Source organism: Somniosus microcephalus, chromosome 7 (genome assembly GCF_052327205.1).
Source record: "Somniosus microcephalus isolate GS21.2 chromosome 7, FLI_Smic_1.0, whole genome shotgun sequence".
NCBI lineage: Eukaryota > Metazoa > Chordata > Chondrichthyes > Squaliformes > Somniosidae > Somniosus > Somniosus microcephalus.
The window spans coordinates 78,727,009-78,751,930 of NC_140993.1; the positions used below are offsets into that span (position 1 = coordinate 78,727,009).

The 24,922-nt window shown below is 44.7% G+C and overlaps 1 protein-coding gene and 1 pseudogene across 2 annotated transcripts in view; one reads left to right on the forward strand and one right to left on the reverse strand.

The window, feature by feature from the left end:
* The window catches only part of cdh17 (cadherin 17, LI cadherin (liver-intestine)), a 162,707-nt gene that overhangs the window by 104,198 nt on the left and 33,587 nt on the right, over window positions 1-24,922 (forward strand). For both annotated transcript variants that reach the window (XM_085992656.1, XM_085992657.1), the window contains 7 exons: window positions 1,234-1,464; window positions 5,076-5,152; window positions 7,216-7,407; window positions 8,801-9,045; window positions 10,637-10,767; window positions 19,579-19,809; window positions 22,935-23,054. In XM_085992656.1, the coding sequence (XP_085848782.1) occupies window positions 1,234-1,464; window positions 5,076-5,152; window positions 7,216-7,407; window positions 8,801-9,045; window positions 10,637-10,767; window positions 19,579-19,809; window positions 22,935-23,054 (1,227 nt within the window). The remainder of the gene's footprint in view (window positions 1-1,233; window positions 1,465-5,075; window positions 5,153-7,215; window positions 7,408-8,800; window positions 9,046-10,636; window positions 10,768-19,578; window positions 19,810-22,934; window positions 23,055-24,922) is intronic.
* Window positions 4,786-4,857, reverse strand: LOC147114757 (small nucleolar RNA SNORD36; annotated as a pseudogene).

Consider the following 24,922-nt stretch of genomic DNA (forward strand, 5'->3'; position numbering starts at 1 on the left):
CCAATGGATTTGCAGGATCTTGACCTATCACAGTGCCACCTACAGGTGTAACAGGTACTACAGTCAGGAAAATGGGTTTTTCCCCACAGGAATAAGCTTCATCTGAAAGTTTTTGATGAAACATGTGCTCCACGTACTGAATTTAATATATAATAGATAGATATAGCAACCTATTGAAGGCAATTATAAAATATCACTGGTTTTAGAGCACATAAACTGCTACTGCCCAGGTGGTGAAAACAAAAATCTCCCCTAGGAAGTTTTGCTTGGGTCTGACGAGCACATATTCAAAAGAGTATAACGCTACTGAGTGCTGAACTAAATTAGTTCTTTAAAGCAAATGTGTGGGAGGAGTTACTGTGCCTTAGTGTGAAGATGTTAAATTAAGATCAGTAGAAATATAGACATTAGTCTGCTGTGCTTCAGTTTGTAATGTACATGTTAATTCTCCCAAACTGACAAGGCAGTTTCTTTGAAAATATCTTAAAATATCTATAGAAAGCAAAAAAAAGATAGATACAAAGATGTTACCAGTTAAAACTATGTGGTAATGCGTTAATGATGATGACACATAGCAGTACTTCTGAGATAGTACTCATTTTCATATGTTCAGTGAATGCACTATACTCTTTTGAATATGTGCTCGTCAGACCCAAGCAAAACTTCCTAGGGGAGATTTTTGTCTTCACCACCTGGGCAGTAATCTGACAGAACAGATCACCCTCCATTATAGGACCCCCTTGATTTTCATTGAGCGGGTTCTATACTGGGTGGCCAACCTGCTCTGCCAGATTACTATCCGGGCATTGAAAATGAAAATTAGTTAAAGGAGTTGCAGGATAAAGGAAGTTTGTAATGTGCTTAACTTTATCCCCCCACTTCTCAGTCAGGCGGATTAAAAAGGATCCAACCAAATATTGAATAATAAGGAGCTCTGAGTTAAAGACGGAAAATGCTGGAAATACAAAGCATTCAGTCAGCATCTGTAAAGAGAAAAGAAAGATTATGATGTTCCAGGTGTACCCTTCATCAGAACTGATGACTGAAAGTCCTGAGTTACACTTTAAAAGGCGTACGGAGTAAATACCTGTCATTCTGGTCTGGTGTTTATGATATTGGTGCAATGAATTGATAAATTGGGCCGATGAACAGAATTATTCAACGGGAAGCAGATCGATGAGCTTTAATGTGGCATATATTACTTTATTTCACTTGTACACTTTCTAAATTCAGGAAGCGAAATTGGAACTGTGATTGTGACAGACATGGATCAAGAGGAAACGGACAACACCTTTTTGAAATATGAAATCCTCGATCAAGAACCAAAGGTTCCAGAAGACAACATGTTCACAATTGATCATTTCAGCGGAAAAATCAAGCGTTTCCAAGGGCATCTGCAGAAGAAAAAAACTCCAGAATACATTTTAAAAGTCAAAGTAACAGACCTAATGGGAGACAAAGGAGGTCTGTATATATCTCACCAATCCCAAAATAGTATGGCGTGGTATCGATAGATATTGAAACGCACACACTCAATCACATGACACTCTTCAAATGCCTAGCTTTTGAGGCATTTATTTCATAAATGCTGTATTGTGAAAGAAGGCTGGCAAATTCATCCAACAACTATTATTTAGGTATATAGGTGCCCATGTTTTGGCAGTCTGGGAGTGAAAAATGGAGGAAAATGAGGTGGAGAGGTCTACAACCGAATTCCCTCCGGGTGCTCCGGTTTCCTCCCACAGTCTAAAGATGTGCGGGTTAGGTTGATTGGTTATGATAAATTGACCCTTAGTGTTAGGGGGATTAAATACTTGGGGTTACGGGGATAGGGTGGGATATGTGTCGGTGCAGGCTCGATGGGCCGAAATGGCCTCTATCTGCACTGTGGGGTTTCTGTGATTCTCCAGTCTATCCATGTAATTGAAGTCCCTCATCCCTGGAACCATACTTGTAAATCTTTTCTGCACCCTCTCTCTAAGGCCTTCACATCCTTCCTAAAGTGCGGTGCCCAGAATTGGACACAATGGGGGTGATTTTGCCAATGGGGACGTGATGGAGGCGGGACTGCTGCTTGTCGGGTTTTAGTCCCGCCTCCATCGACGTCCAGCCAACCCAAGCTATTTCCCCTTGATTGACCTTGTTAAGCCTGCCCAGCAGGCTTAGCAGGCCAATTAAGGGATAGCCAGTTGCTGGTGATGTCAGCAAGTGACGTTTCATCTGTCAGATGAATTGTCATCGTTTGAGAGCTCTGTGAAGCTGTTAAACACTGACAACCTGTCTTCTAAGTTGAGACCTGGGACACAGGCTCAGTTAGAGATCTCTCCTGAGCAGAAAGCAGAAAGCTGATGCATTTAAGAATGCAGCAGCCATTCTGCTTTCTCTGCCGGTGAGATGAGGGACTCCCGAGACCTGAAGGGTTGAAGCCTGGAGGAAGAAGCAAAGGGAAGTAAAGCTTTTAAAACACTTAAGACTCACCTCACACACTTACCTCTGCACACATGCGCCCATCACTCACCTGCACACCGGACATCTCGGCCCCTCCGACTCCCGCAGACCCACGGCTCGCCTTGCTGATCCTGGCAAGGTTTGGATGGGTACCCGCCCCCAGAATCAGCCATTTTCCCGGCAGACCCGCCTCCCCAGAGCTGGCAAAATCACCCCCAATACTCCAGTTGAGGTCGAACCAATGGTTTATAACAGTTCATCATAACGTTCTTGCTTTTGCACACTATGCCTGCACTTATGAAGCCCATGATCCCATATGCTTTTTTAACCATTTTCCCAACCTGCCCTGCCACCTTCAATGATTTGTGCACATATACCCCCAGGTCTCTCTGTTCATGCACCCCTTAGAATTGTACACTTCAGTTTATATCGCCTCTCCTCATTCTTCCTACCAAAATGTATCACTTCGCACTTTCCTGTGTTAAATTTCATTTGCCACGTATCCGCCCATTCCACCACCGCATTGCCCTCATCAACCCTCTCTGTTACCTCATTAAAAAAAACTCAATCAAGTTAGTTAAACTCGATTTGCCTTTAACAAATCCATGCTGGCTTTCCTTAATTAATCCACTTGTCCAAGTGACTATTAATTTGGTAAAGACAGATGCAAAGTATTCATTTAGCACCTCAGCCATGCCCTCTGCCTCCATGTGTAGATCTCCTTTTTGGTCCCTAATCGGCCCCACCCCTCCTCTAACTACCCATTTACTATTTATATGCCTATAGAAGAATTTTGGATTTCCTTTTATGTCCTCTTTGCCCCTCTTATTTCCTTTTTCAGTTCTCCTCTGAACTTTCTATATTCAGCCTGGTTCTCACATGTATTCTCAACCTGACATCTGTCATATGCGCTCTTTTTCTGATTCATTTTAATCTCTATCTCTTTTGTTATCCAGGGAGCTGTGACTTTGGTTGCCCTACCTTTCTCCCTCATGGGAATGTACCTCGACTGTACCCGAACCATCTCCTCTTTAAAGGCAGCCCATTGTTCAATTACAGTTTTGCCTGCCAGTCTTTCATTCCAGTTTACCCGGGCCAGATCCGTTCTCAACCTACTGAAATTGGCCCTCCTCCAATTAAGTATTTTTACTCTAGATTGCGCCCTGTCCTTTTCCAGAGCTAATCTAAACCATATGATCACTGTTCCCTAAATGTTCCCCTACTGACACTTGCTCCACTTGACCCACCTCATTCCCCAGAACCAGATCCAGCAATGTCTCCTTCCTCATTGGGCTGGAAACATACTGATCAAGAAAGTTCTTCTGAACACACTTCAGAAATTCTTCCCCCTCTCTCCCCTTTACACTATTACTATCCCAGTCTATATTAAGATAGTTGAAGACCCCATTATCACTACTGTATAGTTCTTGCACCTCTCTGTAATTTCCCTGCAAATGTCCTCCTCTATATCCTTCCCTCTAGTTGGTGGCCTATAGAATACACCTAGTAGTTTAATGGCACCTCAATTATTTCTTAACTCTAACCAAATAGATTCTGTCCTTGACCCCTCCAGGACATCTTCTCTCTCCAGGACTGTAATATTCTCTATAATCAATACTGCCAGCCCACCACCTTTCTTTCTTTCCCTATCTTTCCTGAACACCTTATATCCAGGAATATTTAGTACCTAATCCTGCCCTTTTTTGAGCCAGGTTTCCATTATCACCATGGCATCATATTTCCATGTGGCTTTTTGTGCCTGCAGCTCATCAACCTTATTTACCACACCTCGTGCATTTACACATATGCACTGTAAACCTACCTTCAATCTTCTTGTATTCTCTTAGTCTGTATTTATGCGGCTGGTCCAGTTAAGTTTCTGATCAATGGTGACCCCTCCCCCCCTCCCAGAAGCCCTTCACTGGCTGCTGGTGCCTCAGAACATGGCCCTAGCTGTCCTCTCACAACATGGCCCTAGCTGTCCTCTCACAACATGGCCCTAGCTGTCCTGTGTGCCATGAGAGATGCGCCCAGAGTGCCAGTAAATTATACCGATGGGATAACTTCACTTTTTGCAGTGAGGTCAGCTCCTTTGTGCACAGGCACATGTAGCGTCTGCCCAGCTCCAGCTCTGATTCCTGTTTTCTTATCTATCCCATGTTCTACTCAGGGTTCCTGTGGCTTTTAGTTCAAGTTTTTCTTCTGGTGGAGGGTGAAGAGTTGACATTGAATGAGTTTCCCTTTGTCCTGGACATTTTTCCACATTCCTGGCTAGGTCATCCAGTTTAGGAGGGAGAAAGGAGGGCAGGGTGAGACCAGGATCACACACAGGAGGCTTTGGTTTAGGTTTAAAAAGATCTTGCATTCTTCAAGGTTCAAAATCAGTAGCAATTCAACCCCTCACTACTGAGCTAATCACCCCCTGTCCTCCCTGCCCTTCCCAACCCACATTCCAGCCCTGTCCTGTCTTCCTAAGCCCTTCTCCTGCTCTATATTCTGAGTGCTCAAATGTTGGCAAGACACATTCCATACCAGTCCCAATTTGCTGAGATTTCTAGTTTATTGAAAGTTCGTTCAAATCAAACTTTGGGCTATTTTGTAATTGAAGCTTTCTATTTCTTTCCTAGGACTAAGCACTGAATGCATCGTCAATATCTCTGTTATTGATATCAATGACATGATCCCTATCTTTGAGAAATTGGAGGTAAATTTAAAGTGAATTTCACCATGCCTGAAATATCTGACAGACTCCAAGGGTGTGTGCTGCTGCTGTTTTATGCAGCAGAATGGAGAACAACAACTTGTATTTATATAGCTCCTTTAACGTAGTAAAACTTCCCAAGGTGCTTCACAGGAGCGTTATGAAACAAAATTTGACACCGAGCCACATAAGGAGAAATTAGGGCAGATGACCAAAAGCTTGGTCAAAGGGGTAGGTTTTAAGGAGTGTCTTAAAGGAGGAATGAAATGTAGAGAGGTTTGGGGGGAGGGGGAATTCCAGAGCTTAGGGCCTTGGCAGCTGAAAGCACGGCCACCAATGGTTGAGCGATTAAAATCAGGGATGCTCAAGAGGCCAGAGTTAGAGGAGCGCAGATATCTCGGGGGGTTGTGGGGCTGGAGGAGATTACAGAGATAGGGAGAGGCGAGGCCATGGAGGGATTTGAAAACAAGAATGAGAATTTTAAAATCGAGGCGTTGCTTAACTGGAAGCCAATGAAAGTCAGTGAGCTCAGGGGTGATGGGTGAACGGGACTTGGTGCGAGTTAGGACATGGGCAGCAGAGTTTTGGATAACCTCAAGTTTACGTACTGCAGAACGTTCGAGGCCAGCCAGGAGTGTGTTGGAATAGTTAAGTCTAGAGGTAACAAAGGCATGTATGAGGGTTTCAGCAGCAGATTAGCTGAGGCAGGGGCAGAGTCAGGCGATGCATTGGAAGTGGAAACAGGCGGTCTTAGTCATGGTGCAGATTTGTGGTTGGGAGCTCATTTCAGGTTCAAATATGATACCAAGGTTGCGAATAGTCTGGTTCAGCCTCAGGCAGATGCTAGGTATAAGGATGAAGTTGGTGGCTAGGGAACAGGGTTTGTGGCGAGGACCGAAGACAACGGCTTCAGTCTTCCCAATATTTAGCTGGAGGAAATTTCTGCTCATCCAGTACTGGATGTCGTACAAACAGTTTGACAGTTTAGATACAGTGGATGGTTCAAAAGAAGTGGTGGTGAGGTAGAGCTGGGTGTCGTCAGCGTACATGTGGAAACTGACGCTGTGTTTTCGGATGACGTCGCTGAGGGGCAGCATGTAGATGAGAAATAGGAAGGGGCCAAGGATCGATCCTTGGACAGATCCAAGGTCAATGCCTGATTGTGAATTAGAGTTTATTTGTTTGTTTGTAGACATACTTTTGGCGGAACGTTACAGCAAATCACTGTGGTGTTAATGTGCACATGTCAATGTGATTATTGAAGTCCAAGTTTCAATTCTTCACATTCGAGCCCAGACTGTAGATGTCAGCTATTCAACTGTGATGGATATCACAGCTGAGACAAATCTTGTCCTCACTCAGCACACTTACGCACATTTTTGTGCTGAATAGTGACTGGGGTCAACAAATAGCAACCAGAAGCAGGAACTGTGGCTTGTTTTCCTTTTCCTAGTCCAGAGAAACTGAGGCCAGTTGCATTCGCCCCACTGCTGCTTTGGTTAAGATCAGCAATCAAAGTTGAGACCTTCCTGGTCTGAATGGTTTGCTGCCACACTGCATGGTGCGTTTATCCACTAAACAATCAGAGCTGCCCTCAATAATTATTTTTATATGTTTTTGTTGTTTCTTGAATTAAGTCAATTTGGAATATTTGGAACTTATGGTCCTTCAAAATGTATTATTTAACTAATGTAATATTTATGAGGCAGTTGGCTGACTCACATTGAGTGAGATTGTTTCTGAGGGCTGATTGTTGCCTGAGAATTGCTGATTACAGTAATCATTTGCTCATTCCTACTTGGCGAGAACAGATAAGTTCAACCAAGAATATGAAAGTTACCTTTTTCACTGAAACAGGATGTAGAATCATCCTTGATACTTGTGAGGGGACAGCACAGCCAACAGTCATAAAGCACTGATCTTTGATAAAAATTGTTTTCTACTCTTTCAGTTGAGAGCTATCTCACTCATACTTAATATATCCAAGGGCTGGGTTTGACATATTCTCATGAATGCAAAACCATCCTTGTAACAGTGTCTTTATCTGTTATTGTTTTGTGTGCCAGTACGGTCCTATCACCTTACCTGAAAACACGTCATTGGATACAGTGTTGATAGAAATTCAGGCGACAGATGATGACGAGGCTTTCACGGGCAGCTCTGAGATATTGTACAACGTTGTAGAAGGCGATGCCAATGGAACTTTCAAAATAATAACTGAAGAAAGTACAAATAAAGGAATGGTGATGCTGGCTAAGGTAAAGTTTTGAAAAAATTATCATAGCTTCTGTGGTTGCGTTTGAAGGGCTATATTCTTGGAATGTTGGATTATCCTGATAATCAAGCATTGAATAAACCAAGTTCTATACTGTGATACATCAGCTAAAGTTAGGTGGCACAATGTGATATTTTATACCTTTACTTCTTGGGTTATCATTCTCTCTCTTTCAGCTATCCTGTGTTGTCTGTACCACATCCAGTGTACATAAAACAAACAGTAAACGCACTATGTAACATAAGCACTATCTGCAAAAGCAGTTGAGTTGATTAGCTCCTTCTAGAAGGACTTGAATACATTTCTGGTTGGTAATGGAATTGGAGGTTTTAGCGTTAGGCATAGAAAATAAAATACTCCATGGGATACAAAGGTTCCTGAGTTGTTGGTGCTTGGTTTGATGGGAGAGTTAAGGAGGGAGCAGGGGAAACGTTGTTTGTGAAGGGCAAGAGGCCAAGATTGAATAAACGATTTGGGGATAGATGAATATTTTGGAGTTTTCTTGTTTACCTATGGGGATTAGGGAGTATTTCCTTAGGATGGTGCTTTTCAAACATTTTTGTGGAGGGGTGGGGACATTGGTAAAAATCGATGTACTCCTATGAACTCACTGCACACATTGACATGTTAATAAGGTAGGTGCTGTATGGTACATTACAGGCACAACTGCAAGCAAGGTCAGGAGATGCTAGAGTTATTTGCTGAGAATTTTTAAATTGTATTTTGTTCTGCACTAAAATCAATCAAACTGACTGATGTGAAGTGGTGTTGGATAAATCATTTTGTGCCACTGATATCAGGTGCAGATCAGATAGCTCTTATACCCATACAATCAACAATTCTGTATGTCATTCTAATGATACATTCTTCTAAAATTTAAATCTGCACCTTTATTTTAGAATCAAGGGTGATATAGACTAAATCGTGCAGCACCACCAATTAAGTCCCCAGTGCCAAGTGTAACCTCAGGGTGAAGAGCCAAGAGGAGGTTTGACACTTCTCCAGAGGAACATCATGTAATGAATCATCTGTCTTCTCTTGTGTATCCAGCTATGGGAAGACAATGGCAGTAGTCTAGGAGCAAGTGTCTTAACCAATCCCTTAGCCAGGGATGGTGTGCGGTGCAAGAACATCCAGATAGAGAGAAGGGAGAGAATATAAAGTTCAAAGAAGTGAAGCATTAGTTAGGTAAAACCTGTGTTTGTTTTATCAGTGAGTATTGATTACACTTATTGAATATAAAACATCAAAGGAATCAATGTAAAATTTGATATGTGAACCTAAAAGATAACATTGAAATTTGTTTTTCTTTGAGAATGGGGAGAGTTGTTCTGTGTTGAGGCATTTAATTATTTCTACTGCTTCTGTTCCTCTAGCCTCTGAACTTCGAAGTGTATTCATTTTATAATTTAAGCATCAGTGCCACAAATCCAGAACCACTAGTAAAAGGAGTGGCGTACAACTCAAGCTCGTTCACTGTCCTGATCATTAATGTGACCGATAATGATGAACCACCACAATTCTTAAAGTCTTCATATAAACAATGGATATTTGAGAATGCCTCCAAGGGCGATATCTTGCTCAAAGTGGAAGCCAAAGATCCTGAAGGTGCCGGAGTGAGGTACTAAATGGTCAGAATCTGGATGTTGAAACATATGTAAATGAACACACAAACACACTGCTAGTGTTCACCCAAGACTTGCATAAACAGACACAGGTGGTTAAGATTGAAGATTTTTAAGAATTATTGTTGAGAAAGATAAGCAAAGGGACAAAGCCTTAATAAAAAGACTAAGAGAGACAACCTCCATTAAAAGTAATTCATGGTATATTGATTACTTTGTTAGGAAGGAATGGAATGACTATTAATATATAAATAGGTTTGAACACTATATGAGCAAGCATCGACACAGGTAATCAAATATTCAATAGCTCCATTTCTGCTGAGACCATGGAAATGCCACCTGTGGAATTTAACTGGTTGAATAAAGTAGGAACATTGGACTAATAGTAGGCCATTCAGCTTAATGAACCTGCTCTGCCATTTTGCTAGCCGATGGAAGGGGAATTGGGTTAAGTAATATAGGTTATACCGTTTGTTTGATGGCCTGGAGATTTATTGCAATTATCTTTGAAGTTAGGAAGAAATTTCACAGAATTTTCTCTTTTTGGAACTTGTGCCTGTTTCACCTCCTTCAACAAAATAATTAGACTTAGGAAGATTCCATGACTGCACATTGCACAAAGGTCAACAGAAGAAGCTAAATGACCCAGTTAAAAAGATGCGCAGTTACAGATACAGTCATTTATACACTTGGCATGGAAGATCTTCATTGCATAACTAAGATTACAATTCAGGTTCAGAGTGTCTGAAATTTGGTATCCTTGGAAACTGCATCTAATACAAATCTGAAGGTCAAATCATTAAACAGTGACTCAGGCACATGGGGGTATATTTTCACGGTGCACAATGAGTCGGTAGTGAGCGGAACGATCGGGACACCCACCCGATGGCAGCAGCCAGAGGCCTGAACTATTTTTGTGGTCGGGCCGCATTTGTAATATTCATGACAAGGGGCATTGACGGGCAGATCATCAATGGGGAGGGGGATGGGGTGGGGAGGGGAGGAATTTCTGTGTAGCCAAGCAAGTATTTTCTAATAAAAGGGTTGGTGTGCATGTCAATGGGAAATAGGATGTGAGTCATTCCTGTGTGACAAACTTGGTAATACAGTACATGAGCCAGGTGATATTCCAGTGCACTGTTGATTTTGGACAGGCAGACTGGCTCATTGATGGGACCTGGTGGGATAGACCTGTCACTGAGATTTGGGATTCTTCCCATTTGGCTCCCCTGGAGGCCAGTGCCCTAATGGGTAGAAAGGTCATAGCTGGAAATGCAGTGGGTAGCTTGCCAGTGGTCTGTACTGGTAAGCTGTGTGGATTTTGTTGCTTAAGCAGAGTATAATATTATTGTAGATACTTAATAATGAGGGAAGTTAAAAGTAAAAGAAATACTTCAAAATAGTACCATTCAAAGTAATTTTTATAATTTTGTCCTTTAGCTATTCTTTTGTAGTAAGTGTACCATTTCAGGTTAGAGAGGAAAAATCACACATAGTTGTTTTAAATTGTACAGTGTGACTGATGCTGGGAGATCGACATTATTCTGACTGAGAAATAAGACTAATGAACTGCTTCTGATTGATTAGATATGATCTAACATTTGATCCACGGAACTGGTTCAGGATTGACCCTAAAACTGGAGAGATCTTCGTTGATAATGAGTTGGATGTGGAGAAGGAAAGACATTATAATATTAGGGTCACTGCAATGGAGGAAGGTAAGCACTATAAATGAATTCTTTAAAGCGCAAAGAGACTTGCGCTTACACTAGAGGGACCATTCTGCATTCCTGATCATGGACAACCGTATGGAGAAAAAATAGGGGAATAACATAAAGCAACAATGTTCTATGGCAGCACTGTGTAAGCTAGTAGGGGTTCCAGAGGCATGTTGATCCTTGCATTTTATTCAATTTGATTGTATTTTACAAAATACACTTGATTGATACAATCTATTATCTGCTTATATGCTGCAGTAATTAAGTGTCAGTCTTTTATACATGTATTTAAACATATATTTTTTATAAGTGTTGCACTTTGGGATTTTTACTCCAGATATTTCCTTGGGTTCAGTGTACGTCAGGGGTGGACAATTACTTGGGCTGGAGGGCTACTTAACAAGTTTTGGCGAGCTGTTGAGGGCCGCACACCAATGTTCCCCCTAAGGTGCGCGGCCGCGTGGTCGCACACCAATCACGAGGTCCCGCGCAGGCTCACCAGCTCCTGCCACTGGAAGAGATGCTGCACGTGCAGTATTGTTAAGTGCCCCCCCAGCCCAAATAATTGGCCACCCCTGAGTAAGAGCTTTTGAAACCAACCAGCTACATTTGCACGGTCTTTGAAAACATACAGGGGTTACATGTTTGACTGTGCAGCTGGCCGTTTGCTATGTTATTTCCAGTACCCCATGCAGGTATCCATTGTTCCTTATTTTGCTATCTGATTTCAAGGCTACCTCTACGAGGTTCTGTGTGAAAATAACAACTCTGAACTAGAAGCCTCAGTCAGAGCCAATCTGTACTTGGACCTCACATGTCAAAACCGACTGGTACAGACTGACCTGAGCCAAACTGAGAGATCCCACAAAGCGCCGTGAGCTTGGTTTTTGGGCCATTTCTCAAAGGGCACATCATCTTAAAGTCAGCCCAGCACCAACACATCTGAACCACTCCCTGGGCTCAGGCTCAATAAAGGAGAGTTTTCATAGAATGATAGAAATTACAGCATCTTATGAGGCCATTCAGCCTCCGGTGTCTGTGCCGGTGCTGGCGCCAAGAGTGGAGCAGCCAGTAAAGGGCTGAGTTGAACCTGTAATGTTTAAATGATGTTCTAATCTCTGCCTCAATAGCCACTTGTGAAGTATTCCATGGTATAATAGCTCAAAAGCCTTCCTTCTCCCTTCCCCTTGGTTCTTTCCAGTGAGAATCTTCACTCTCCATCCACCATTTGCCCACCAGTATAAACAGTCTTTCACTATTTACCCTGGGTAAAGTTCCCAGGTTTCACTCACCCCTTTACTGGCTGGTCCTCTCACTGCGCCGCTCTCCCAACCACCTGACTGCTGCTGCTGCTTCTCCTTCTCCTGGCTCTGCAAGAAATGCTGGCCGTCACATCCACCCCATTCCCCAGCTTCTCTCTTTCCGCCCCACCTGAGCCCTAAATACCCCAATCCCCATTTCTCAGTCTCCCTTTCTCCCCCCCTGCCTGAGCCCCAATTTCCCAACTTCCATTTCCCAGTCTCTCTATCTTCCCCATCTCCAGATCCCCATTTCACAGTCTCCCGCTCTCCCTCATCCCCGACCCCATTCTCTGTCTCCCTGTCCCCTGCCGCATTCCCTCGCCCCCAGTCCCTGGTCACCCACACTTCCCCCCACCCCTGATCCCCTGCCTCGAGTCCCTGTTCACCCTAGACCCATACCTCTCCCCACTCCATCTCTGTCTTTCCCCCCACCCCTCCCCCCCCACCCCCAGACTCCTGACGCTAGAGTTTAGAAGAATGAGAGGGGATCTCATTGAAACTTATAAAATTCTAACAGGACTAGACAGACTAGAAACAGGAAGGATGTTCCCGATGGCTGGGGAGTCCAGAACCAGGGGTCACAGTCTAAGGATAAGGGGTAAGCCATTTAGAACTGAGATGAGGAGGAATTTCTTCACCCAGAGAGTGGTGAACCTGTGGAATTCTCTACCACAAAAGGCAGTTGAGGCCAACTTATTAAATATATTCAAGAAGGAGTTAGATATATTTCTTAAGGCTAAAGGGATCAAGGGATATGGGGAGAAAGCAGGGACAGGGTACTGAATTTGGATGATCAGCCATGATCTCATTAAATGGCGGAACAGGCTCGAGGGACTGAATGGCCTACTCCTGCTCCTATCTTCTATGTTTCTATGTTTGACAACCAGTCACAGTCGGTCCCGTTTTTCTGGTTACTCTTAAGCGGGGGCTGTCTCTCTGCAGTGGCGGGTGTGCGATGTCACCGAGGGGATGCTTCTCCTGGTGATTCAGCTGGTGATGACAAGGAGCGGGGGGAGGGGGGGAGGCGGAACGTCACTGCGGCAAGAAATTTAAGGCACAAAGGGGGAAAAATTCAGTATCGCCCCGTTGGGGGCGCTATTATCGGCCGTGCGCAAAGTTTAGCGCCTGGCGCTAATTATCGTCTCCGATGGCAAACTTGGTTTTTATCGCCCCCTGGAGGTGATTGGAGCGCTAAATCAGGCACTACACACCTGTCTTAAGGCGCAAAGGCCGAGGAGCGAGGCGCTACCTCAGAGCGCTGGCGAAGCAAGGAAGGGCAAATCAAAATGAACCTGCAAAGTGCTGCTCAGTACCCAAAACTCCTTCACACAGCGTTGAATCTCTCCAGAAGTCTCTCTCTCTCTCAGAATGCGTGGTGCAAAAATGTCACCAACAAAAAAAGGCAGGAAGCGGTCACCTTTAAATAGCGCTCCCCCAGTCCCTTTCTGACTGCAAAATGCTCCCCTCAACCTGTTGTTGGTAGCGGCAGGCGGTAAGGCAGGGAGCGCCACTCAATATCCGGTCCGGGGCGTTGCGCACTCGACTGACGTCACGATCTGCCGGCACAGGAGATCGTGATGGTAGTGTTTAGCGCCGCCGCAAAATGTCTAGTTAATTTCGCGAGCGGCGCAAACATCGCCGCACCCGGGCGCTAGTTGCTTTGCATCCCATTAGCGCCCTCTTAAGGCACTAACGGGAGGTGCAAACAACTGAATTTTTCCCCCAAAGTTCTCCCGGGCTGCTGGGAGACTCCTGGAGTGTTGACAACCCTATCACTGACAATTAATAAAGCTTGTTACAGCTCCTAATCAATAACAGAGGGACCTAATGTACCTGTTACCATGGTATCCACTGATAAGAATGCTGGAAAGATGAATCACCCATAAGGAATCTGATACAAGTTAAAACTTTGGGTGGGATAAGACCTGTTCCTTAACTTCACTATTATGTTTCCCATTGCCCAACATCTTGATATTTATATAATGGGTTCTAGCTTGTTACAAATTGCAGGCACAATGAGTTCCAAAATGATGGCATAGTTATTACTTTTCTGTGTTCACTTGTCACTGCTGAATTACTTTTTCCTGTTTAGTTGAGTAAAGCAGTTAATGATTGACATTTGGCTATCATCCCTATTTATCAACAAAAGGAAGCTCGGAATTGCGAACTAGATGACGATCAAGGCTTCTTTTGTATGAGATAACCACAATAGTATAATGAAAATGGGTGAGCTCCCTGAATACAGGCTGGCACAAAGCTGCTAGTTATGCTAAATTACCTATTTCCCCAGGCTCAGCCCATTTCTGGGGAGCAAGTCCAAATTGTTTCAACCCTCAAATATGATGCTAATGCAGTATACTATCCCAAAATATTGTGCAATTAAAAGGAACAGTTACTTCACAAAATAGTAACTGCCTTCATTCTCTTCATAATTCTTCAGATAATTGTTTCTTCTTGCTAAATTGTCAAAATTTGTATTTCGGCTTAGTTTCACCTTAGCAAACAAAAATCTTCCGATCATGCAACTTGTCTTCATTCTGGTGAATATGCGCTGTACCCCTTTGAGGCAAATATATCCTTCCTGAGATATGGTGCCAAAACTGAACGCAGTGCACCAGGTAAAGTCTGACCAAGGCTCTGTACAACTGAAGCATAACTTCCTCCCCTTTGTATTCGTGGATAGAGAACTGGCTGGCGGATAGAAAACAGAGAGTTGGAATAAACGGCTCGTTTTCGGAGTGGCAGGCAGTGACCAGCGGGGTGCCGCAAGGATCTGTCCTGGGACCCCAGCTGTTCACAATATATATAAATGATCTGGATCAGGGAATTGGATGCAATATTTCCAAATTCGCTGACGACACTAAACTAGGAGGAGGGGTGGGCTCTGATGAGGATGTCAGGAGGCTACAGTGCGATTTGGACAGGTTGGGGGAATGGGCGGATACGTGGCAGATGCACTATAATGTGGATAAATGCGAGGTTATCCACTTTGGGGGTAAAAACAGGAGGGTAGATTATTATCTAAATGGCAATAGATTGGGAGATGGGGAAGTGCAGAGGGACCTGGGTGTTCTTGTGCACCAGTCACTGAAGGAGAGCATGCAGGTGCAACAGGCGATTAAGAAGGCAAATGGTATGTTGGCCTTCATATCAAGGGGGTTCGAGTATAGGAATAGGGATACCTTACTACAGCTGTACAAGGTGCTGGTGAGACCGCATCTGGAGTATTGTGTACAGTTTTGGTCGCCCCATCTGCGGAAGGATGTTCTTGCCATGGAAAGAGTGCAACGGCGATTCACCAGGCTGATACCTGGAATGGCGGGAATGACCTACGAAGAGAGATTAAATAGTTTGGGCTTGTACTCACTGGAGTTTAGAAGATTGAGAGGGGATCTCATCGAAACATATAAAATTATGGCAGGCCTGGACAGGCTGAATTCAGAGAGAATGTTTCCAATGGCCATGGAGCACAGAACCAGGGGCCACAGTCTAAAAATAGCGGGCAAATCATTTAAAACAGAGATGAGGAAGAATTTCTTCACTCAAAGAGTGGTGAGCCTGTGGAATTCCCTGCCACAGAGGGCTGTGAAGGCTAATTCAATAAATATTTTCAAGAGAGAATCGGATATATTTCTGAAGGCTAAGGGGATTAAGGGTTATGGAGAAAAGGCGGGGACGGGGTACTGAACTGGTAAGATCAGCTATGATCTCAGACGAAGATCAGCCATGATCTCATTGAATGGCGGAGCAGGCTCGAAGGGCCGAATGGCCTACTCCTGTTCCTATCTCTATGTATCTATGTATTCCAGCCCTATTGAGATAAAGGCCCACATTCCAGTAGCATTTTTATGATTACTTTTTGTACCTGTGCACTAGCTTTAAGTTGTTTGTGTACTTGAACTTCCAAATACCTATGCTCATTCGTAGTTCCTATTCTCTCGACATTAAGAAAATATTTGTCTTTCTTGGATGCAAAGTGAATGACCTCACATTGAACTCCTCTGAGCTGCCCAATCTATGCCTGTCAGCGGTCGCCTTTTTACATCATTATGGGCAGGTAGCTGTTGGGATGTAACTGAGGCCCAGGAGTTAAAATAGCCCAGACTTTAAATTGATACCGCTTGACGCTGAGCCCATCCCCTCCCCACCAGAAACTCGCAGTTGTAAAATACCCCCCTACAATTTCAGCATTTTATTTGAATCTTTAAAACATACAGCCATCACCAAGACCACTTTTTTCCAATTGCATCACATTGTCTGTTTACACCCCTACCTCACCTCCTGTGATGCTGAAATCCTGATCTTGTAGCAGTACCACCGGGTGTCCCTTACCTATTATACATAATTCCCTTTAACTATGTTTGTACATACAGTTTACCTGTACGGGGCGTTGCCCCTTTAAGGACGCGAGCCGGCCCAGCTTGGCCTTCTGCTCCTGCGACGGCCGCCGGTCCGTTTCGGCCTCTCGCTCCCGCGACGGCCGCCGGCCCGGTTCGGCCTCTCGCTCCCGCGACGGCCGCCGGCCCGGTTCGGCCTCCCGCTCCCGACTTCGGCCGCAACGGCCGGCTGCAGTGCCGGGTGCCGGGTAAATGCGCTGACGTCATCATGCACATCACGTGACCGCCCTAAGCGCGGGCAAACGTGATGACATCACGACGCAAGTCACGTGACGCCCCAAGCGCGGGAAACGCGAGCAACACGATGACGTCACGACGCAAACGCGATGACGTCATCGCACAAACCTCCGGACTGCCTAGTCAGTCCTCGTGGCATCCCCGTTCGGGTAAGACCTGTTCCAAGGCTCTCCTGCATTGATCTTTGTTGGTTTCTGTACTTCGTCAAATCCTTCATTAAAAACCTATTGGATTGCTACTCCTGAGTCGACCTCAGTGATTTGGTTAGGAATACACCTATCCCTACATTGGTGACCCCGACTCCATGAACGTTTTTCACGGAAGAAGCACACAGCCTGAACCTCATCTTCACAGAAGACGACCGACGTGCACAGCCGAATTCATCCAACACCTACATTGGTGACCCAACGACGTGAGGACGGGAATTCATCAAAACCTACATTGGTGACCCCGCCTCCGTGAACATTTTTCACGGACGACGCGCACAGCCTGAACCCCGTCTCTGTGAGCGGTTTCACAGAAGAAGAGCACGACGAACAACAACCGACGAACACCAATTCCTACATTGGCGACCCCGTCTTTGCGAACGTATTCGCAAAGGAAGCGCAGCCTGGAGGTGATCCCGTTTTTCACGAACGAAACGCAGCCGGACCCCAATTTTTGTGAACGATTTTCACAAACGAAGCACGCCATGGAAGCATCAGCCGTTTCGCTGTCACTACCACAATTCAGGGAGCAACAACTGCCCTCGTGCTTTATACAGGTAGAAGCCCCGTTCGCCGAGAACGTCGATGCGGCGCAGACCACACACCTGCTTACGGTCTCCGTATTCGACATTTCTACCGCCACACGGATCGTCCGCCTCCACGACATCTCCCAACGCAACAGCAAGTATGAATCCCTCCAAGCGCGGGTTCTGCAGGTTTTCGGGCCCACAAGATCGGAGCACGCCCCCGCGGAGATGTCACAAGGACTCGCTCCTCACGAACCACGAGGACGCATCCCTCGCGAACCACGAGGACCCATCCCTCACGAACCACGAGGACGCACTCCTCGCGACCCACGAGGACTCATCCCTCGCGAACCACGAGGGCCCATCCCTCGCAAACCACGAGGACCCATCCCTCGTGAAACACGAAGACTCATTCCCTGCCGACGACGCACCAGCCCGTCAGCCTGCTGGTTGTGTTTTCCACCACGCTTTTCGGCGTGAAAGCGAAGTGTTGCCGCCCTTCCGGCAGTTTTCCTTCTCAATCAACAATTACGAGAAGTGTTGCCGCCCTCCCGGCAGTTTTTCCCCTAAATCACCAACAACTCGAAGTGTTGCCGCCCTCTCTACAGTGTTCCCCTCAACAACCGCAAACATCTACTGATGCTGCGAACATCGACGACGGGTCCAACGGGCATTCCGCGGCCGCGATCGGCTACGCGAACGTTGCTGTCATCACCGATCACTGAGCAATGCAGCGACGGTTCACTCACTTCTGTGTTACCGTCTTCACACTACAGCACGCACCGTTCCGTGCATTCCAGACTGCCGAAGAGTTCGCTCACCTGTCGGCGAGTTCACCGACCTCGCCCGCCAAGTCCTCCTGGATCGCCCGTTCGGCGTTCCTACAGATTTCGTCAGACTGGGGACTTTTTCCAACATCAACAAAGCCATGGTCCACGTATGCCCAACCTGCCAGTCAGCTGTTTCGCCCCGGCGCCCGCTTCGAACCACGGGCTGCAGAGGTCACACGTCGCCACGGTCTTTTGCATGGCTGAATGCGTTTTGTTCGCCATGACATCACGATCCTTCGCATGGCTGGATACGTTTTATCCGCCACGACGCACGCAAGGATCCGCTCACGACCAGCACCTTTCGACCTCGCCCGCCAAGTCCGGACAGCACGGCCGCCGGGACCTTCGGATATCTATCGTCGTTACGGCAGGCCAAGCACGATCGCCCACCAGACCTCCAGCCACCCAGCAGTCTCCGTCTCGAGACTGCAGGAGTCGTTCGGGCAGGCTCGTCAGACGACCTCATCTTTTGTCGTTCATTAAAGCGAATTCTGGGGGGGCGCATGTAGCGGTACCACTGGGTGTCCCTTACCTATTATACATAATTCCCTTTAACTATGTTTGTACATACAGTTTACCTGTATGGGGCATTCTACAACAGGCGGACAATCTTCTCTGCCAGGTTACTGTCTAATTGGTGAAGGTTAAAATTAGCTCCGTGACTCAAATGCTGTGCTCACTGGACTCCCCGCCTAAACCATTCTCATACTTCAACTAATCTGTGGCCCATGTCCTCTCCTACACAAAGTTCAGCACACCCAGCACCCCTAGCTTCCGTGATTCAGCAAATCGCTTACAAGATTTCAGCCGTCATCTTTAAATTGTAGTACCTTATATGGTATATCTTCTTTAATCCTACATCCCAGTCTGCATCCCCCATTCCTCTCACTCTGGATTGCTGTTTGTTTCTCACCCCCTCTGCTCTGCCTTCATATGTCACTCTTTTAGCCATTATGCCTCTATCAATTAGAATTCTCTAATAGCCTTGCTAACCTTCTCTCGGCTTTCAAAAGCCTTCTTAAAAACTTGCCTATAGTTTCGCAACTTACCTCTAAATCCATTCACGTCCTGTTCAATGTTCTCTGCATTCTTATCTAAAGGTCTCTGAGACATTAGTTGAAATGAGGGCCAATATATAAAATTAAGCTGTTTTTGTTATTAAAGATTAAGAATAGTTATCCAGAGTAGCGCAAGATATATTTGTTGTTTGTAGGATTGTTGCAATTTTGCTTTAATTAACCCCACACTTTGCTTTAATAAAACCCCCTTAAAGTTTAATGTTAACCAAATATTTGCTTTGTGCTTTCTTATAGATAACCCTAAAAAGAGTTCTACAACGGATATCTCCATTTACTTGTACGATGTTAATGACAACCCTCCTAAATTAGCAAAAGATTCCTCTTCGTTTTTCATTTGCCTCCCAGCTGAAGAAGAGAAGAAAATAACTATCCATGCTGTAGATGATGATGTAGAAATTGGCCCTCCATTCAAATTTTCTATTCTTGAACATCCAGACAGTAAATGGAAAATTGAACCATTAAATGGTAAGTGAAGCCCAGTAGTTCAAGTTTGTTTATGTGTCTCATCATAGTTTTTTCTGTTCTAAAATTGTATCTTAAACTGTATTTTAAAGCCATTTGTTTTGTTTACATACACTTTAGACTATGATCGCAAAATAGGAGCAGGCTCGAGGGGCCGAATGGCCTACTCCTGCTCCTATCTTCTATGTTTAGAGACTTCATGCAATGTAACATGCTTAGGTAGCATGCTCCTAATTACTACCTGTTGTTAATAACCATTTTTAAGACTTACTTGATGACACAGGGCTTAATGTTTGTCTATCATTGCATGATTGCCTGAAACTTGCCATTTCAGGGATGGTAAACCGCTGCACTGGCTGAGGTCATTTGGTTTTGTTTCAGAAATGATGATCTGTGTAATACTTGTTTCCAGACATCATAATGTCATGGGAGTGAATTTTTTCCCTCTTACCACCCCAACTGTGGACACAAACGTGATGCGTCAGTTTGGCATCACCCCACACCAACACCATAAAGCATCCCTACAAAGCTCAAGCCATTCCTTTCATGCTCATCGTCATTGCGGGGGATACTGTTATGTCTCACCATTCACTGCAACTCACAAAGTCATTTCCAAAGGTGCACACAAATCTGTCCAAGAAGGCCAAGTGTTGAAAATAAAGATTTCAATGTTTGACAACAGAAACTTTACCTAAACATTGGCGATAACACCCAACTGCCTACCCTTGTGTGTTGTTAGTTGGTATGATCGGACAAGGATGAGGGTGAGTGTGAGGGGTGGCTAGTGAGATGAGGAACTGATAATGTAGATAGAGAGGGATGGGTGGAGGTGCAAGGTAAGTTGGTGTGAGTAAGGATGTGCAGGAGTAGGGTAGGGAATGCAGAGTGATGGGGATGTATTGAGTGGCACAGCAGGATGAGGCTGAGTGTGGCTTTGCAGCAACATTTTGTGATCTACTGAGATCATTGAAAGGTTTATGCCACTGCAGCCTGGTCCTCCTGACCACATCCCTGCTTGTGTCCTCCTGTGTAATGTGCAACCAGGCTCTTCCGCCCATTGGAAGGGAAAAGAACCTCCCTGCGTGCTGTGACTCCCTCCATAAGCATATGGAGGGAGTCATGGGAGAGCCTGGGTGCAACCATGCACCTCTGTGCAGTGCTTGTCGGTGTTTGTAGCACCTCAATGCTGCAGAATGAATGTGGGTATGGCCCCTTTAAGGAAACCAGCTGATGACACATCATCAGATGACATCATCAGACCCGCTTCCTTTTAATTGGCCGGCAACCGCGCAGGGTGGGCTTAACAAGCCCAATCATTGTAAAATCATGTCGGAGGCCCGGATCGACACGGCTGTGGAGTTGGCACTCGCCAAGGACATCGCCCGCCCCGGACCCACCGAGGTTGGTAAAATCCAGCCAGTAAGGTGGGATTCCTACCTTAGCACTCTTGGTGAGGTAGCTGGATTTTTTGCAGCACTTGCCCCTAGGTCCTGGTTTATACACTGTCGCCGTTTATATCATGTGTTACCTCCTGCCAAACCGTTCTCCAACTCACCATGTTTATTTCAGATTTCCAGCATCCACAGTATTTTGCTTTAGTTGGCAACCAATGTGTCAGCTTGGTGGCGTTCCACAAGACAAATCATCTTTTTTCATTGGGATTGGACGTTGTCAATATGAACCAATCACATCAGTCAGAAGGCACAACTGGAGACTGTCAGAACCAATTAGATAAACTGGAGGATAGAGCTGATGGCTGCTAGAACTGAGCTTTCGTCCACTGTTGGTTGCAGAGAAATTTGAGGCAGAAATATTTTGAGTGAGCTGATGGTTTCTGACAGTTGCAGTTACGTATTTTATGGCAGCCCCCCTGATTGGAGGCAATCAGCCAGGTACACAAACCTGAGCTCCCTCGCCTGATCCCGCAAACCACATTGTTGTATACTTTACTTTTTCTTTAACGATTGCTGTGCTTACTTCTTCCAGTAGAAGAAAATAAACCTTTTTGACAGGTTTAAATAAAAAACATGGATGAGGAATTACTATTGGTGATAATTGTAGATGAATGTTTAGCAAGTTTACTTGACATTCCTCTGCCCACTTTCTTAGCAGCGGGTCATTGGCCTATTTATTTTAACTTTACCTGTTTTAGTTGTGTTGGAGCCTATTTGAATGTGGTCTCAAACATCAAAACCTTCTGAAGGGAAGCATGCGCCACCCTTAATTCCCCTCAAAAATGAATCTCACCCTCAGCACTCACATTCTTCTTTAGTAATTGATAAATTCATCACTGCTGCAAACTGCATTTTCATATACTTCAGGATTTTCCACTCCAATAAAAGTGATCAAATGTTGTATACCTGCAGTTTAAGTTAGACCCTGTCCAGGTCCCACAGCAACCCCTTGTCTTCATATGTCATTAGGCCTATATATTCAGAGTTGGTTTTCAGCTGTCAGCTTTTCTGGGGCTCTATCAGCTTATGTGAAGCTTTTGATCAGCTTTTGCTATGGAACACACTGACCATCTGATGACAAGAGAATGTCTGCCAGTTCCTGAATCTGCTGCGCCAGGAGCTCCATGACCAGGTCTGAGAAGTAGGCACCCTTGACTGCCCTGAGGCAACTTTCTGCAGCTCCTCAGACTTGTTTGTGCTGTTGCTGACAAAAAAGGTACTGCCCCTTTAAGTTGCAGCAGGGCCTGAAGAACCCCCTGCCCCCTAATGGGCAGGCTGCCTATGGGGAGCACATTTCCCACCTGCAGCTCATTCACAAACAAGGAGGAGCCTGGAAACTCAGATGGCTGTCCTCTGCCCTGGGCTGAAGGCTGGAAATCTCACCTCAGCCACCTGTTCTTGATTTATGTTAGGAGCCTAAAATCAGGCCCATTTTGTCCAAAAACATTTCTAATTTTAGGAGATGAACCTAATAATGCAGGTTTTCTTAGATAAATCAAATTGGCACACAGTTACTGCATTACAACAAAATAATCTAACTTAGAATTTTATTTTACGATCACAAACATTTGGGATTAATTAATAGCGAGGTGTGACCTATTTTTGGAATCCCTTTAATGTATTTGTGAATTCTTGTACCTGATAAAGTCACTACAGCAGTGTTTGTCTTCACAGGGACTCATATCTCTGTCACCATGAAATTTGGCAAACAGAGTGAAGAAAAAGAATATAAGATTCCTGTGACAATTTCTGACAGCGGCTCTCCGCCTCTACAAGGATCCGATATCATAACAGGTAAAGGTTCATTGGAATCTTCTTAAAATTCTAACTAATGCTTAGTGCATGATTGTGCCTATTACAACAAATGGCCATTTTGTAAGTAAATCATTTTGTTTTGTCTTGTGACCCATGAACCTGAGCTTCATGAATAGGGACATAGCAGACTCTGCAACTTATCTGGTTGGTCCCAATAATGTATGGCCCGGATATTCTGATCCCTATGGGTGAGTACGCGCTGTGTACCCACCCGTAGGGACATCGGAAATGCCGGTTTCAAGCATGCACGGCACATGCGCTGAAAACCAGTATTTCCGATCTGTCAAGTGGGCCTCCTAGAGAAGGGCCTCTGCGGGCAGATAGTTACGCTTTCTGGAGACCCACCACCCGCAGAAAACCCTTAGAATTCTTACGCCTGGTAAAAGGCCTGCTTTTACCAGGATAAGAGTTGAAAAAAAGTTAAAAAAAAAAAAATTTCAGTCATTTATCATTTAAAAATACTTTAAAAAAAGGTAAGTTTATTTTTAGCCCCATAAAAAACTTTAATTATTTTTTTCAAAAAATAATTTTTGTTTACAATATTTAATTTATTGTAATTTCAACTAATTTTAAAAAGGTAATGGTTTAAAAAAAAAATGTATTTAAAGTTTTACTATGTTTTTTCATTGATCTCCATTCATATATTTGACAGGTCTATCTGTCAAGTGTATGGAGGGAGATTCCCTTCTTTGATTGGCTCCCCATGGCCCACGTGATCCCAGGGACACTTGCGAACCACATGTGCCTCTGGGATACTTGGGCCCTGCACACTTGGAGTTGGAGAGGCCCAGCATCAGAAGTGTAGGCGCCTCTGGAGCCCTCAGGTAAGTGCGTAGATTTTTTCCAGATCGGAGGCCTCCACACGCGGGAAGCCTCCGATCGGAAAATATGGCCCAATATCTCTTAATTGCCCTTTCCCTCATATATCTCTGTTAAAGTTTTTCACGTTGTCTATCTCCACTGCCTCTCTAGGTAGTTTGTTCCACACAATCACCATCCTCTATATAGTTAAATCTTAACTGTCTGTGGACCTTCCCTTTTCTAAGCTTGAGCTTGTGTTCCCTGGTTCTAGAGTTTGCAGCAATCTTATCGGGGTTTAATTTATCTGTTTCCTTAAAATTTCCCTACATTACAACAGTGACTGCAATTGAAACGTACTTCATTTGCTGTAAAAGGTGATACATTAAATGCAAGTTCCTTTTTTTCTGAATACGATTTATCCAAAGCCTTCTCCAAAATAAACAATCCCAGCTCTTCTACCTAATTTCAGCTCAAATGCTTTAAGCTAGGTTTCAGTTCGGTTGCCTTTTTTGGTACTTCCTCCAAAGTTTAGATAAACTTGCTGTAATATGGCAACTGGAATTGTACACAGTACTCCAGAAGTGACCTTTTATGGATTTACTATCACCTCTCGGGAATTGTACTTTATCCCACTGGCTATGCATTCCTTCAGCTGCCTAGGCCCTAAGCTCTGGAATTCCCTCCCTAAACCTCTCCGCCTCTCTACCTCTCTTTCCTCCTTTAAGACGCTCCTTAAAACCTACCTCTTCTGCCCTAATTTCTCCTTATGTGGCTCGGCATCAAATTTTGTTTTATAACACCTGTGAAGCGCCTTGGGACATTTTACTACGTTAAAGGCGCTATATAAATACAAGTTGTTGTTGTTGATGAGCTTTCCTTACTGCTTCTGCACACTGTGCTGGTTATTACAATGAGCTGCCCACCAGTACCTCTGGCTCCCTCTCCTGTACTATGCCTTGTAAGTTACAGCTGTTTAGTTTCAATTCCCTTGTCTTTGTCCACGTTAATGGCATTAGCCACTCATTTGCTGACCCTTTCAAACGTAT